General features: G+C 39.4%; 2 protein-coding genes across 2 annotated transcripts in view; both read left to right on the plus strand.

Annotated features, from left to right (window-relative positions):
- Nucleotides 1-277, plus strand: part of LOC114560989 (GTPase IMAP family member 4-like) — a 52444-nt gene extending 52167 nt beyond the window's left edge. The window contains exon 5 of the mRNA XM_028586621.1: nucleotides 262-277. Coding sequence (XP_028442422.1) covers nucleotides 262-277 — 16 coding nt within the window. The remainder of the gene's footprint in view (nucleotides 1-261) is intronic.
- Nucleotides 1-16265, plus strand: part of LOC114560990 (immune-associated nucleotide-binding protein 9-like) — a 29954-nt gene extending 13689 nt beyond the window's left edge. The window contains exons 3-6 of the mRNA XM_028586622.1: nucleotides 6649-6783; nucleotides 8146-9168; nucleotides 12878-13538; nucleotides 16241-16265. Coding sequence (XP_028442423.1) covers nucleotides 6678-6783; nucleotides 8146-9168; nucleotides 12878-13538; nucleotides 16241-16265 — 1815 coding nt within the window. The 5' untranslated portion in view covers nucleotides 6649-6677. The remainder of the gene's footprint in view (nucleotides 1-6648; nucleotides 6784-8145; nucleotides 9169-12877; nucleotides 13539-16240) is intronic.
- Nucleotides 16266-17312: the final 1047 nt, after the last annotated feature.

Genomic DNA, 17312 nt, shown 5'->3' on the forward strand with positions numbered 1-17312 from the left:
AAGAGGAGAAGAAAGAGTGGGAGACAAGAAGGGAGGAGGAAAGGAAAGAGATGGAAAAGAGAAAAGAGGAGGAGCAGCGGAAGATGATTCAACAGTTAAAGGCAGAGCATGAAAGAGTTCTGAAAGAGCACGCAAAACAGTTACAGGAAAAGCATGACAAAAAGGCCAGAGAGAAAGCAGAAAAGAAAAACAAGTGTAAGGTTTCCTAACAAGGCAGGGAGTGTAAATTATAAACTGTGTTTTGAACCGTGGTTGATCTAGACTAGCATTCCCCTGATTGTCTGATGTTACCTATTGATGTATTGAGCTGCAGAATAATATACTGTATGGAAAACAATAAGAAGGTTGGAAAACTTCCACCTTTTTAATCACAACGTTAAATGGTATGGGCTGTTCTAGTGTTAAAAATACAGGCTTTTACATTAGTATTACAATAAGGGTACATTAATTAGCATTAGTTAATGAATTAATAACACATTAAAATAATATATTTTTTGCTATTACTTACATATACTTTTCTAAGCATAAAAAAGGGCTCTCACTAACTTTCAAAGGTTGTAAACGGATTTCCATTCGGAAGTTAATCCTTCTGCTTTTACCCCTTGATAAGTGCCAGCTTGTTTTCCATTGGAACAATTCGATTACAGCTTTAGATTTGAATGTTAAATTGCTAACTCTTTCTGATTGGCTACTGTTGGTGTTTGTAATGCATAATTAAAGTTTGAATGTTACATATCTAGTCGTTCTGATAGGCTGCTGTTAACTAATTTAAATTGAATGTCAAATGGTTGCATTTGTTTTTACACCTGTAAATTTAATATCTATTCACATGGCTTTTTTGATACTTGAAACTAATAAATGTTATTTGTCATTCAATGATATGGTTTTTTGATTATTTGTGATAAAAATAGTAACAACAATAGGCCTAATATTAGGGCGTAATCATTAATATTCGGGGCAACTACATCTTATTTGATGGGGGAGGGGGCAGTTAGGGACCTGGATAATGTATAGGGGGGCGCTGGCACAAAAATATTGAGAATCACTAGTCTAAGTAAACCCTTAGTTGATGTTAATGAAGGTATTTCCTAATATTACTAGGTGGTTGATAAAGATGTTTAATAGCATGTATGTCTTAAAGTTCACAGCATCTCATTATGAGAAAACTGTTTTTATTGTTTATTTATGGGTTATGGTTGTCATGGATATGTTGACATACTTTTGTCCACTATTTGTCCATTCTCCAACATATGACTTACTTTTGGTTGAGGGTGAGATCAGTGAAAAGACTCCACAGTCTCCATGCAGAGGTTTGCTTGTTCCTTTATCTTCATGTTAACTTAAAGCCCAACTTATATAAATTATTGTGCATGCTATATAATCATTACTTAACAGGTATTAATGCTCTTTGGTATCCTTATTGTAAATTTAAGAACATATGCACCTTAACTATCACTTGATAAATGCATAAGAGTGCTGAATAAGCATTACTAAACAATGACTCATAGTTTAATACTCTTTGACTTAAACATTCACACAGCTTTTAAACATTAGTGAAACATTATCAATGTGAAATCAAATCTTTGTGACAACCTTCTGTTATGCACACAAATTCAACAAGGTTTTTATTTGATCTGAGTTTGACTCAGTCAGTTCTCATCTTTCTTTCCACTTAAGACTCAGAGCTATAACAGTGTGAGTCCTGTATGGAAATTAAACTGGACATTTTCCTCCTCTTGTCATCTTCACTGTTATGTCTTCTGGATAGTTTTCCTCCCTTGAAACCTAACAAAACAAGTGGGATATATCAATGTCTTTTAAATGCATTCAAAAGCTACGGATGCAAGAACCGATCGTTCACTAGATCAATGTCAGATTCATTACACATGTACACTCAAATGACAACAAAACATGATAGTGCTGCGTTAATGGTACACACTCTACCTAGAGTGATGAGCTACCTTGACGATCATGATTATCCATTATCTACATTCTGTCCAGAATATTAATGCATTGATGCATCTGACAGCCAGCAATCACAGCATTCAAATGTTTGTCTATATAAATCACAATATACTATGGACCATAAATAATCATTATCATAGTGTAGCCGCCCTGGCTGAAAGATGGTCTTGCTCTCTTTAACTAATGGTTCACAAAGACTTAATTAGGGGTCCAAGCCCGAGGCTGGAAGAATCGGCGGTAGCGAAGCTACGCCATTCGCACAGCAGGGCTGTGGAACCCTATTGTTTTTCTAAGGTTTCTTATTATTATTTTTGCACCGGTAAAACAGATGCTACAGCCTAAACGTACATGGTGGGGGGGTGCCGTTTTCAGGACTGGTAAAGACCTCTACAGGGACCTCGGACAAAGAAATTCAGCCACTTCCACCACTAGGTGGCGCTGTAGCAGAAAAAACGCTTTTGGCCTTATAACTCCCACACCGTACACCCGACATTCAAAAACCATACATCTACGCGTTCACTGGATCCAGCTGAATCACGGGATATAGGCCACGCCCATTTCTGCCTAGACTTTAATGCGTGAAAAATCGTGATTTATCGTAAACCTGCTTTTTTGTACTCCTCCTAGACCGTGTGACCGATCTGCATGAAACTTGGTACGTAACCTCTCCAGGCCGACCTGAAAAAAACTTATTAAAAGAATTTTTGTCGGATGAAAATGTCGTAAATTACGCACAACCCAATTTGTGTAGCTAGCTACGAGGACACAAACATTGCCATATCTCGGCCAAAATAAATGGTATCATCGTGATATTTTTTGGCATGACCCTCTAAGGCTCTCCAACCAGTTTCACAAAAATTGGCCATTAGGGGGCGCTACAAGTACAAAACTTTTATATCTCATGAACTGCTCATCCGATTTTTACGAAATTTTGAGTGTACCATCTCGGCCCACTCCTGAGGCCACACCTACAGTGGGGTACTGATTCGTCGAAGTGGGTGTGGCCTATGGGACCCAGGTTTGGATTTACCACTTACACTAATGTGAGCAACTTAAAATGTACAGCGTAGATGGACAATGGGTCATGGACCTTACCTACTTGTCCTAGGCCGTGCGAGAGCACGGTAGCATCTCCATACGGACCTGACCTAAAGTTATCAAAATAATTTTGCTACGTTACACCATTCGCAATTTACAAGCAAACTAATTATCATAGCTAGCCACAAAACACGAACGTTAGCATATCTCGGCCAAAATAATTGGTATCGGAGCAAAACTTGGTATTGTTGTTCCGACATCCCACTCCAAGCCTCCCTACCAAATTTGGTGAAAATAGGCCGTTAGGGGGCACTATAATGAACGTAGAGGCCTTTTGGCAAATAATTAAATGCATTTAAATGGGAATAATTTGCAATGACATATCTCTGCTGCAGTAAATGCTATCATCACAAAACTTGAGATTATTATTCGACATGCCGCTCTTCTGCTCTCCACCAGATTTGGTGATGATCACCCTTTAGGGGGCGCTATAATCGAGGTAGAAGAGTTTTGGCCTTTTATGCGATGAAGAGGAAATTTGCAATTGCAATTCATTACAGACTTTGGACCTCGCACTCTGCTTCCGTGGGCTCTTAGCATCGTCAGGGGCGACTCGCGCCAGGGAGGACTGGCGCCTGGGAGGCTTGCACCCCGTTCATAACTGCTTGCAGTTCTAGTTTTTCCTTTGCAGTTTCAAACATGCCTTGAACACACTGTATAACAGTGGCTAGCACTGTAAGAGCTGAGAAAACAAAGACAATTAAATACTTTTACTCTAAATATATCCATACATTTTTCATTTTAACCCCTTTTACACATACATTATTGTAAATTTCACTTTGAGTGCTTAAATTGAATGTATCTTCCCGTTTTTATTCACTTATTTTTCAGAAATCAACCTTAATTATAATGAAATATTCAATTAAATATAAAAATGGTTCTCCTTCGACCCTTGTGTCACATCCAATATACTGTAATAATTGCATTTCAATCTTGCCTTCCTTCCTTTACTGTCCTACTTTTTACAAGTTTCTCCCACTTCTTATGTTACTGTTTTTGAAGTTTCTGATACTATTTTGACCTATTCTTGCCTTACTTCTTTTTTCTACCATCTTTTTCCAAGTTTTTGTCTTTTTTACAGTTCTTGTTTTTTTTTCCAGTTACAGTTATTTAGTAAATCTATCGCTGACAGTGCTGTATTGTTCCTCTTTATATAGACCTTTTTTTTTTTCAACCAAAAATGATTAGCGCTGGTCAGGGGGTACTTGGCTTAAAGAAACCATTAAAAAGGGGTACATTGTTGAAAAAAGTTTGAGTAGAGTAGAGTGTGTACCATTAACGCAGCCCTATCATGTTTTGTTGTCATTTGAGTGTACAATATGTGTAAAGATCTGATGTTGATCTAGTGAACGGTCAATCCTTGCATCCATAGTTTTTACATGCATTTAAAAGACATTGATATATCCCACTTGGTTTGTTAGGTTCCACAACAGGAAAACTATAAAGAAGACATGACAGTGAAGATGACAAGAGGGGGAAAATGCCGAGTGTAATCTCCATACAAGACTCACACTTTTATAGCTCTGAGTCTTCAGTGGAAAGAAAGATGAGTCAAATTCAGAATCAAATGAAAACCTTCTTTACAATTTAAATATGTGTGCATAACAGAAGGTTGTCACGAAGACTTGATTTCACAGTGACAAAGTTTCACTGTTTAAAAGCTGTGTGAATGTTTAAGTTAAAGAGTATTAATAAAATATGAATAATTGTTTAGTAATGCTTATTCAGCACTCTTATGCAAGTGTTAGTTTAGGTGTATGTGTTTTCAACTTTAGGCTCACAAAGAGCATTAATGACTGTTTCGTTATGGTTTAGTAATGCTTATTCTGTATTATTACACATTAATCAAGTGATTGTTAAGGTGCATATGTTCTCAACTTTACAATAAGGTTACCAAAGAGGATTAATACCATTTTAGTTATGGTTTAGTAATGCTTATTCAGTATTATTATACATTAATCAAGTGACCAGTTATGGTTAAGCAATGATTATATAGCATGCACAATAATTTATATATATATATATATATAAGTTATGCTTTAAGTTAATGTATAGATAAAGACAAAGGAACAAGGAAACCTCTGCATGGAGACTATGGAGTTTTTTCACTGATCTCACCCTCAAAAGTACGTGGACAACCATAACCCATAAGTAAACACGCAGTTTTCTCATAATGAGATGCTGTGAACCTTAAGACATACATGCTGTCAAACATCTTTGACAGCATTAACATCAACTTAGACACTTTATTTAGCTTCTATTTCCAGTTTAGCCTTTGTAGTACATTACCTAATGTTAAAATAGACACCATAGTAAACTCTTAGATCCTCGAATCCATTGTTTTTAACTGTTCCAGATGCGGACCTTGGTCCGGACTTTAAGAAGCCCTGCATTGATCTAATGTACTGGGAGGCAGCAAAGTCATAGGCTTAAAACCCTAAATACTGCTATTCTGCATATCTTATCACAATTAGCTAATGTTTACCAGCAGTACTGCCCTGCAAAGGCAAAAGGAAGTAACTTAGCTTTTGGTCGAAAATGCGTTATATGCGATATTTTTGGGTCATTCAAGACATCCTTTATCATGCATATGAGGATCTTGAGTCAATTTCTTTGTTTTTTCAAGAAAATAATGGGTTGTCTTAACAGTGACTTCCAAAATCCCCAGAAAAACCAAAGGCGGAACACCGTAACAGCTTTTACTGCGCTTTTGACTTTGTTTTAGAACGCAAAAATTGAGTTAGGGTACAGGATAGCAATATGTAGATGGCTATAAGTAATTTTTAATCATCAAAATAATGTATATGAAATTATCTCCACATTATATCTAGGTGTTACTACACACACAAACACACACACACACACACACACACACACACACACACACACACACACACGTGTTACTATAATGATTTTGTGAATGGTGATCAGCAACCAAACATAGATAATGTGGAAGTTACTGCCTCTTACCTTGGCATGACCTGTCACTTTTTGCAGACAATAAAAAGGCAGAGTACAGTAACTTAAAAATAGAGGTCAACAGTCAAAAAGTCAAGTTTGAGCTCAAGATTTTTCATGTTGATAAATGTCATTACTAAAACATCTAATTGCCAGATTTCCTGTGTCCTACCTATAATTCACAAGTCATTTTTCAGATCCTCACTCACGAGTTAAGGTCTTTTGCCTTTGTAGGGCAGAATAGTGCCATCATAGTGGGCAGTTAAATTGTCACTTCATCTATTAGGCTAAGGCTGGAACACACCACGAACAAGAAACAAACATAAATGTGTGTCCAAGACACAAGTGATGCATGGCTCTGAAAGTCAATAATTTAAGTCCATTGTATGAAAGTAAAACTTAAGAGTCTGACCATTTGTATGTAAACTAACATTCAAGAGATTGATTGATTGATTGATTGATTGATTGAGACATTCAAAAGAGTATTTCTATAAATACATATATTATGGTTCACTTTCCAGCACTAAGGCTAAATTTGAATGGTTAATTATGATATAACTACACTGTACAGTAACTGAATCAACTCCATACACATCCCGGTTTATCTGTCTTTCTCTGACTTTATAGTGCAATCATAAATGGATATATTTTAATGCATGAAGCCATATAAAGAGGTGCAGCACCAGAAAGACTTTTACTTCAGCCGCAGTATCGACTCTCTACGCTTAAACCCGAATATGGCAAGCAAACATTCCAGCAATGGTAAGTCATGACACGACTATGTTCATGTTTATATGGTTCTTTGATTCAAAATTGTGTTTAGTAGGTTTTTTATCTCTATTTGTGACAAACATGCTACATGACGCCTTTGCCTCCCTTAAATCATTTACAATCCAAAAGGGATCTCTTGACTCTATGCATGTTCACTACTGAGACACATCAGTGTAACTCTTAATGTTCAACTATTACGGTTACTGACAATTGACTAACAATTTTCTGTCAGATTTAACTCTTTCACATCACATGTGCAAGTTAATTTATAAGACAAAGGGTGTCAAACTAAATATTTGACAACTGTAGAGTGTTAATAATCCCTTCCATTTCATCAAGGTATTTGAGAAGAATTTTTGAGTGCAGAACATGGCACCAAATGTGATGCTATTTTTATAATCTATTGAGGGCAAAGTCTTGTATCCATCAAAGTACCCAATAAATACACTCACACACGGAACAGCAACATCACTCACCACCACTAGGTGAAAGACTGAGTATGTTTACATGCACACCAATATTCCACTATTATTCAGAATATGCTAATATTCTGGGTTTGATAAGTGTCATGTAAACAACATATTCTGATTGGATAGTCAGCATAAAGGTTAAAAAGGCCTTTTCCGAATATAGCATTTTCCGATTAAGACGGGGGATATTCTGGTATTATTCATATTTCAGAGACATTCTTTGGACATGTATGCAGTGTATTTGTAATATGCAGGGTTTTTACCACAGTTTGCGGCCTCTTGCCTGTCTACGGCTTACAGTCAGCTCTGTGCGTTGCTATGGTTGCTGTACACAAATCAACCAGCCAAAAGGAAAGAATGAAAGAGGGATGCTGTTTTTACACGGTCCAACAAGTCTGCCACTGCTGGTAAACTTTGACAAAAATCTTTTTTTGCACAGTTACATGTAAACAGGAATATTCACTTCGCCGTGTAAAGAGCTTAGTCGGAATATCGTCTTTTTCGAAATTAGGGCAAAAACCTGAATATTATGTGCATGTAGTGTTGTATGCAGTGCTTCTAAACTGCTGAATTGGGGCCAAATTTAAGGGTTCATTTCGACACCCTACGACCTTTATGTTTGATTTAAATGTTACTCAATAGTATTGCAATCACCCGTAGGAGTTATTACTAACAAAAGCCTAAGTGCAACTGCATCGAGAAATAAGAAAATATATGAGAACATTTTACATAAAACTGTGCAAATAGTTTTCTCTTTCTCAAAGAATCTGGAGTAGCACTTTCTTCTTTAAGGATGTCAACGATTACTATTTCTGATATCACTGTATTGATTGCTATGAAATCATATAAAGTCTTATTTGGTATTCTTCATTCTTTCAAACAGAAGCTATTCTACGAAATGATGAGGAGCTGAGGATTGTCATGGTGGGGAAGACTGGAATTGGGAAGAGTGCCACAGGAAACACCATTCTTGGGCATAACTGCTTTAAATCAAAGTTCAGCGCCAAGTCTATGACTGATGAGTGCTTTAAGGGCAATGCTGAAGTGGATGGACAAAAGGTTTCTGTTATTGACACCCCAGGTCTCTTTGACACCAGGTGGGCCCAGGATAAAACTCATAAAGACATAATTCAGTGCATCTCCTATTCTTCGCCTGGACCCCATGTCTTCTTGGTTGTCGTCAGGCTGGGCAGATTCACAGAAGAGGAAAAGCAGACGGTGCAGAAGATCCAAGAAATATTTGGCCAGGATGCAGACAAATACAGCATGGTTCTCTTTACTCATGGTGACCTTCTTAAAAACACCACTATTGAGGAGTTTTTAAAGGGCAGCCGGGACCTGCAGGAACTTGTGGCCAGGTGCAATGGTCAGTACCATGTCTTTAATAATGAGCTGGAGAATCACTCGCAGGTCACCGAGCTGCTTAAGAAGATCAGAACCATAGTCCAGAAGAACGGAGGAAGCCACTACACCAATGAAATGTACCAAGAGGCAGAAAGGATAATCATAGAGGAGAAACAACGCATCCTGAAAGAAAAAGAGGAGCAAAAAGGCAAAGAGAGAAAAGAACTGGATATGAAACTAAAAGCAGAATATGAAGAAAAGCTTCGCAATGCAATGGAGAAAATCTGGGCTGAAAGGGAGAAAGAAAATAGTAAAGTAGATATGGAGAGAACAACAGAGTTGAAAAGAGGCAAGGAAATAAATGAGGGTACAAAGGGAAGGGAGGACAAGGAAAAGAAAGGGAAGGAGAGTAAGACAGAAGAGAAAATAAAGAGGGAGAAGGAACAGAAGGAGAAGGAAATAAATGGAAAGAAAGACAAAGAGTTGAAGAAAGAACAGGAGAAGATGTTAGAGGAACACAACAAGCTGGAGGAAAAAAATCCAACTTTGGCCAGACAAGAAGGTGAGAAAATCTCAGTAATTTTCAGCCTGGTTTTCGAACTTGCCCAAATAGTTTACATTTCACTGTTAAAGGACAATTCTGGCGCAAAACGAATCTAGGGGTTAATAACAGATGTGTACCAACTCTGTCGTTCTCTGGGACATGCTAATCAAATGTGTTTGTAGCTTGAAACAAGCTAGCGCGGACCGCTGATTAGCTTACAACGCTCGTATTGGGGGCACAGGGAAAGTAAAAACAGATCGCTATTTATACCACCAAAAAGGCTCAAAATAGCACCACACTTCAATGGTAGCATAATGAGGGTCCCTACATGTAAACCGAAGCACTGAGAACTTTTTAAGTATACAGACAGTTTATTACAAAGATAGTTTATAAAGACGCTCGCGTTCATGTTCACATGCGGCCGCCGTCTTGAAAGCCAGTCATGACTTACAGCTGGCGATGCAAACTACAATCAAAAGCAATTTGCTCAATATATGTGAAATAAATGCACAGATGTAAAACATAAATTGTCTAGTGTAGCTACTTACTCGGTGGATAACTGTCCATCTGGTCCCTCCGGTCTGGGTCGCCATCTCCAATTTATTTTTGGGACGTGGAAAAAAAGTGTCAAGTACAGCCCTCTATCAGAGAGGGGAAATCTTCAGACTGTACAAAATAGTACTGCTTGTCGTGGGTGTCGCGACACAACAGGTCCCACTCCGTGCAACACAGACACTCCTGTTGGGTGGCCATAGCTTCACAATGTCCGCAGGTACACCACAAGTTTCCCAAAGTGTTGCTGCATTGACTACCGGTAGCTCTCTCTCTCTCTCTGTCTCTCGTAGCCCTTTCACGGAGCTCCCGCATGTCTTCGTTTAAAATAAACTATCTGTGCGCTTACAAAGTTCTCAATGCTTCAGTTAACATTTAGGGACCCTCATTATGCTACCATAGAGAGCCGAAGTCTTCTACTTCCGGTCCATGGGACCTTAATTCGGAAAAAATATGAACGAGAGTCATTTTTTGATCCCGTTTGAATTGAGCCATGGATTACACATCTGATGTTCGTTAATTTAAAACATTATTTTTCAACCGAAGAAAAGTCTTGGTTTATTCTTAAACTATTGAAGTATAAGACTGTGAAAATACGTACTTAGAAAGACTACACAATTCAAAGTTGCATGGATGACGTCTCACTGAAGCTACGATGTCTGTGTGTATGTGTGGAACAGGGCTAAGCTAGCTAGCTAGCGAGCAAGTTGAGTATCAAGCTAGGTGTTTTTTAACGATCTGAAAATGCAAGTATGAAACGCAAAACGCAAGTAGCTTTGTGGGAGGATCTTGGGCGCTGTTGCTATGATACCGGCGGGATAAATGAGTCTTGCGCCCAACGCAAATCTAAAATGGTCTGAAGTACCTAGGTGTGGTTTGGGCGTAACGTGCAATAAACCAATCAGAGCGTCATCTCACATTCCCTTTAAGACCATGTTCCATGGCGGATTGCTATTATAACGGCGGATTAGCCTGGCGCACGCCAGCGACACACACACACACACACACACACACACACACACACACACACACACACACACACACACACAGACACACTAGTAATAAATGCTGTCTTGTCCGGGTGGCGATGTTGCTGCTCCTCTCGGGCGCATCTCCTCAAGTCTGGAGAGGATTGCTGCAGCCATGGAGCGTGGGCCTCTAAACGTACCACCTGCTCCTGTTGTGCGGGGAAAAGTCCGCTGTGCGTCGGGTGCAAAATAGGAATGATACATGCATCAGTGTACAAAGGCAATTGCGCTGAGTGCAAGATAGGGCCCCATATGTGTAATCCATGGCTCAATTCAAACGGCACCGGTCAACACGCTGTTATTTTTATTATGATTGTTTGGACCTCGGTTAACAACTCTGGGCTAACCCACAAATTAATCAGTAACGCAGTGTTTCCCACACATAGACTAATTTGTGGCAGTGCGCCACAGACTCAACACCGGCCGCCACATATTGCACTTTGTTATTCTTTTTTTTTTAAATGCTATTTAAAACACTAGTGCAGAGCCCGTTGAAATGTGCCTGTTTGGAACGGGCCGATTGATTGGTCTGTAGTATTGCAACCCGGTGTCACGCCAGGTCGTGTAATAGTCACGTTATTTTTATTCATAAATTCGTGTACAGGTTACGATTTTGACTTTTTTTTCGTGTATATGCAACGACGAAAAAAACGGCATTTACGTAACCTGTCCACGACTTAATAGATTACAGTAACGTGACTATATAACGACCTGGCATTTCCATAAAACAGCACATATGCGTTAATCACCACCAGAACCAGACTGTGTGTGTGTGCGTGCGCAGAGAGAGAGAGAGAGAGGGAGAGAAAGAGAGAGAGACGGTGTTGTCTTGTGTAGTATAAGGAACTAATGAGTTAAAGGAGAACTCCGGGCAATTTTTACGTTAATCTTGATCGTCATACCTATGTGAGTACTGTCTATAGAAAAAAAAACGAGCCGAATCGGGGCTAGCAACACGGAGCTAATACAGCTAATGCCCAGAGCTCCCACTCAGCTAAAACGGTAGTTATGGGGGCATAAGATAAAGAGTGCCTTTGTGCCTCTTAACAGACACAAAGTGCAATTAAAATGTCTGTGCAATATGAACAGTGACCTTACATGACAACAAGATGTGTTTTCAACTCAGATATTGTTTAAATTCACCTACCCTTTTAGCTGCTAGCTGCCACCTGGGAGGAGTGAGTGTGTTCAGCCAGGCTTTGGTAATAATCATCGCACAGCAGTTCTGTGTGTATTTGTAGCATATATATCCATTTTGTGTGTGATCTATCTGGTGTTAGTGAGTAGAAGTCTTGTCAGTGTCAATCGTTGTGGTTGCGTCCCAGCTTCTACTTCCACCCCGCCTCCCTCGCCTGCCGAGGCCGACAACAATCCAGCGAGCGCCCGCTGGTCTGGTGGAGGTCTTCCAGAAGATCGTTCAAACCTTCACGGTGAAAAATTGTATTTTATTTCACCCTCAAAAATAGGTAATTGAGCACTGTAGTGGTTATGACCACATTAGTGACTATGTAACTACATGGAAACGGACCAAATTATGTTTGTGCCCTGTACAGTAAAATAGTGTTTTAGACTGCTAGCTGTAGTCTCGCGCTGAAGTCCCGTGGGAATTCAGTTGTAGCATGAAAAAGGTAAATAGCAGTGTGCAGGTTGGAGGAGCGTAGTGTGTGAAGAGTGAAGATTGGAGTTTTTCACAAGGGAAGAAGCTTGGAGTAACGTAACTATGGAGAATATCCTTGTCAAAGTGTTCGCTGCAAATGCGGTGATCTTTAGCGCGTAGTACTTGTATGGGAGTTTGCACATCAAGTTGAAGTACAACTAGCCACAACTGCAGAATCTCATGGTCATGGAAAGGAAGACGATAAAAGTTTAGGTTCTTTTATTTTCTCATTCTGTTGCTAGCACCGATTCAGTTCGTTTTTTTTCTATAGACAGTATTCACATAGCGATCAAGATTAACGTAAAAATTGCCCGGAGTTCTTCTATAATTTAAAGAGTGTGAAAGATCCAAGTGAGTCGCAACTCAAACAGGTTTAGTGCTCAGTCAGTGTGCATGCAGTGTGAGGGGGAGTGGCTAGAGTGGAAAAAGCCAATGTGTACGATATATTTTGCATTTGTAATCCATTTATCTTCTTCATCCTTTCAAACAGAAGCTATTCTACAAAATGAGGAGCTGAGGATTGTGATGGTAGATAATACTGGAATTGGGAAGAGTGCCACAGGAAACACCATTCTTGGGCGTGGCTGCTTTGAATCAAAGTTTAGCACCACGTCTATGACTGATGACAAAGAGGCAGAAAGGGCAATCGAAGAGGAGAAACAACGCATGCTGAAAGAGAAAGAGGAGCTAATATGTAAAGAGAAAGAAGAACTGGAGAAGAAACTACGAGCTGAATATGAAGAAATAATCAAAAACATTACAGAGAAATTACAGGCTGAAATTGAGGAAGAGAGAAGAGAGAGAAAAAGGGTACAACATGATATCATTGATTTGAAGAGGGAAAATGAGAGGAAAATGAAGGAGATGGAGATGGCGATGGAGAAGCTAAAGATAGATTTGGACAAGAGAAAGCTGGATATAGAGGAGTGGGTAGAGAAAAAAGAGGTGGAGAGGAAAGAGTGGGGGACAAGAAAGGAGGAGGAAAGGAAGGAGATGGAAAAGAAAAAAGAGGAGGAGGTTAAAGAGTGGGAGACAAGAAGGGAGGAGGAAAGGAAGATGGAAAAGAGAAAAGACGAGGAGAGGAAAGAGTGGGAGAGAAGATGGGAGATGGAAAGGAAGGAGATGGAAAAGAAAAAAGAGGACAGGAAAGAGTGGGAGACAAGAAGGGACGAGGAAAGGAAGGAGATGGAAAAAAAAAAAAAAAAAGAGGAGGAGAGGAAAGAGTGGGAGACAAGAAGGGAGGAGGAAAGGAAGGAGATGGAAAAGAGAAAAGAGGAGAGGAAAGAGTGGGAGACAAGAAGGGAGGAGGAAAGGAAGGAGATGGAAAAGAGAAAAGAGGAGAGGAAAGAGTGGGAGACAAGAAGGGAGGAGGAAAGGAAGGAGATGGAAAAGAGAAAAGAGGAGGAGAAGAGGGAGAAGACAATGGAGGAGAAGCATGACAAAAAGGCCGGAAAGAAAGCAGAAAAGAAAAGAAATTGTACGATTTCCTAAGGCTGAACATTTGAATATGATTTAACTAAACTGTACAATAACTGAAACAACTTATACATACATCCAGGCTCATCTTTCTTTCTCTGACTTGATAGTATAATCATAAATGGATGTGTTTTTAATGTATGAAGCCATATAAAGATGTGTAGCACCAGGAAGGAATTGGTATTTATGTGTGGGCGTTTGTGGTTACTTATTTAGGACCTGAAAATCAGCTGAACTTTCTCCAAAAGTGCATCTGGTGGATATGCCAGTTGTTGGCATATATTTACAACATTATTAGTCCCTTTCCGACCAGAGGGATTTTTGCAGTTCCTAGAACATAACGTTGCTAGAACCCTTTTTGTCTCCTGTTCAGACTGGACCAATTTGGGGATTATTAAGTTCCTCTGACCACAGTTCCTGTAACTCTTTCAGCTCCTACTTCAGGACAGGGTCTTTCCCTGCTCCACATCTTTTTAATATTGTATTAACTTCACTGTTTAGCATGCCTTCTACTTTTGTAAACATGTCTTAGGTTTATCTTTGTACTCTAAAGTTTGCTGTGTTGACTTTTACTTTGATATAAATAAAATATGTAATAGAAAAGTGGCTTACTACAGTTGTTTGTACATGCATACACACACATTAAAAAAGAGCAGCAGCAGGTTAAATGGCTGTGGTATCATAACAAAATACTGTGGTGGTCAGATGGCTGTGTTATACCAACAAAAGGACTTTTGTGTTCACACAGCCATCTAATCACACCTGTTGACATTCTCTGTGTAATCATTACATTATTACAAAAGGTCTACACTGGCATTCAGACAACTTTAGCCGCTTTCCGACCAGGTAGTTACAGGAACATAGTTATAGGAAAAGTCCACTTCTAAGCAGTTCTACTAACTACTCTCCCCCAAAACCGTTTTTTCTATTTGAATTGCCGCGGCTGGAAACAATCGTCATTTAAATATCACGCCCCAATATATTCTGGGTTTTGAGGCCTTGCCCCTACAATTTACATCATGGCAATACGTAATCCGGCTGAGAAGCGGCACTTTTCCTGTCTCCTGACAGCAGATGGCTGGAAAAACAAGCCAAAATAACTTGACCTTTGACCCTTGTTTGGCAGTTACTGTACTCTGCCTTTGTTTCATGTGCCAAAAACAAGGAGTCATGCAAAGGCAAAAGGCAGTAACTGACATATAATCAATATTTGCTTACTGTTCACACATCCATTATAAGAACACCTAACCAAGGTCTAGTCATCATGGTATTTGTTTTAAATTATATAGAAGACCTTTGGTTGTTCCTATTTACTGCTGTAATGATCAGGATAGTGTGGAAACACAAACACCGTTGAACAGTATGACATATAACTTTGCGGTACAGTATACAGTATGAATAAATACAATAAATATTTTCTCAATAAAGACAATTGAATTATAATTGAATACAAAGGTATATTTATTGTTTAACAATAAATATATTATGTTTAACACTTTTGCAAGGCACTGTATCTGTGTCATATTCTCATTAGGGGCTGAGCCCCCCTAAAGGTCTGGTCCTAGAACAGCCCCTGGTTAAGGGTTAAGGGCCACCAAACTGCTCAAGATGCACAGTCAACAAACTCGACTTGGATTACTACTTTTTAATTCTGAGATAACATTTAGGTTAGCCTACTTTTTTTTACGGATGTTAGCGATAACTAGCTTAGTGCTTTTATGGATTTGACATGAACATCTGCAAGGAGGAAATATGGCTCAAACACGTATGGATTGTTGTGGATACAGCAGATGACGTGCATTGCTATGGATTATGTCTTCCATGGATTATATTTGATTGCATGGGAAGGTAGGATGCATGTGTATTTAATAATTGGTTTTCGGCGTCTGATGTGAGGCTTCGCCAAGTGAGGAGATGTGTCAGCATCAACGTTAGAGCTACGTGGCACAGATTAAAGTTAGCTAGCTCCAGGCTGTCACTGACAGATCATTTTAAAGATGTGTCGTGTGTATGTTACGTGGTTTGGTGACAATTAAAAGCGGCAAACTTTGACAGTATGACGAGGCCAGAGTACAAGTAAACTAAGTCAGAACACCTGAACTCAACTTCAGCGTGCCAGAACAAAGGCAAAGAGTCCTAACAGCTGTTATGGTGTTCTGCTGAGGTTTCTCGTATGGTTTTGGATGTTACGGTTGTCATAGCCCTTTATTTTCTCGTTAAACAATCAAATTGACTCATGATATTTATTCACATGAAAAAGGAGGTCTCAAATACCCTAAAAGTGACATTAACTCAATTTTGCCCAAATATAATGTTACGGCGTTTTGCCTTTGTAGGGCAGTATAATTCACAAGTAATTTTTCTGTTCCTCACTCAGGAGTGAAGGTCTTTTGCCTTTGTAGGGCAGAGTAGTGCCATCATAGTGGGCAGTTAAAGTGTCTCTTCATCTATTAGGCTAAGGCTGGAACACACCAGCCCCTGCTACCGGGTGCGGGGCTCTCCGTGTCCCGCTGGAGCTCCGACTGCAGGTCGAGGTCGGCAGCGAAGCTTTCTGGCGATAACAGCGACGTTGCTCCGCTGGCCGATCCCCACTGGTGACGGTCCGTCTGCGGCTGCAGGACCTGGAGCTCACCGCCAGAGTTTCAGTTTGACTGTTAAAAAGTGTTTAGATAATTAAAAGGTATTTATTTAGAAACAGGCTGGTTGGTTAGTTAGCTAACGCTAGCTTGCTATTCCACCAGGCTTCCATACGTAGCTAAATAAGCCGGACAGAGTTGTCCCTCATCTGGCGATAGAAACCCTGCTCTCCCCGGTCTGTTGGCTCAGAGCTCCACAGCCCTAGTCCACAGGTACTAATTAGTTTTGCACCAAATGTATTGTAACAAGTGTTGCAAAAGTCGAGGCGCAGATTCACCACTTTGTGATGCGAGAGAGCACATATGTGAAGTTGCAGTGAGAGATTCGAGAAGTTGTAATCACTGAGTTGTGGTTGTGAAAAAAAAAGTACAAAAGTAAATGTTGCATTAGAAGTCTGCAGTTGTCATTGTGTTCATGCAAATATCAATCTACACATTTGTGAATATTTTTCTGCAACTTCACATTCAGAATACAGGTGTGAATATTTTCACGAGTGCAAATTTCAATTTACAAGTTCAGATTTTTTTTTTTACATGCTCTCGTGTTATCTTTCTTTTTGTGACTTCAAATTCAGATCACGTGTGTGAATATTTTTTACAAGTGCAAATTTTAACATACAAGTTCACATTTTTTGTTCTGCAAGTTCTCACATAGTATTCTACAAGCTCTCACGTTTTGCACCATATTTACCTTCATAGGTGTCAAACTAAACATTTGACAAATGTAGTGTTGTTTCAGAATAATCTTCCATTTTATCAAAGCATTTGAGAAGAATTTTTAAATTCAGAACATGGCACCAAATGTGGTGCTAT

Source organism: Perca flavescens, chromosome 9 (assembly GCF_004354835.1).
Source record: "Perca flavescens isolate YP-PL-M2 chromosome 9, PFLA_1.0, whole genome shotgun sequence".
NCBI classification, from domain to species: Eukaryota; Metazoa; Chordata; class Actinopteri; order Perciformes; family Percidae; genus Perca; species Perca flavescens.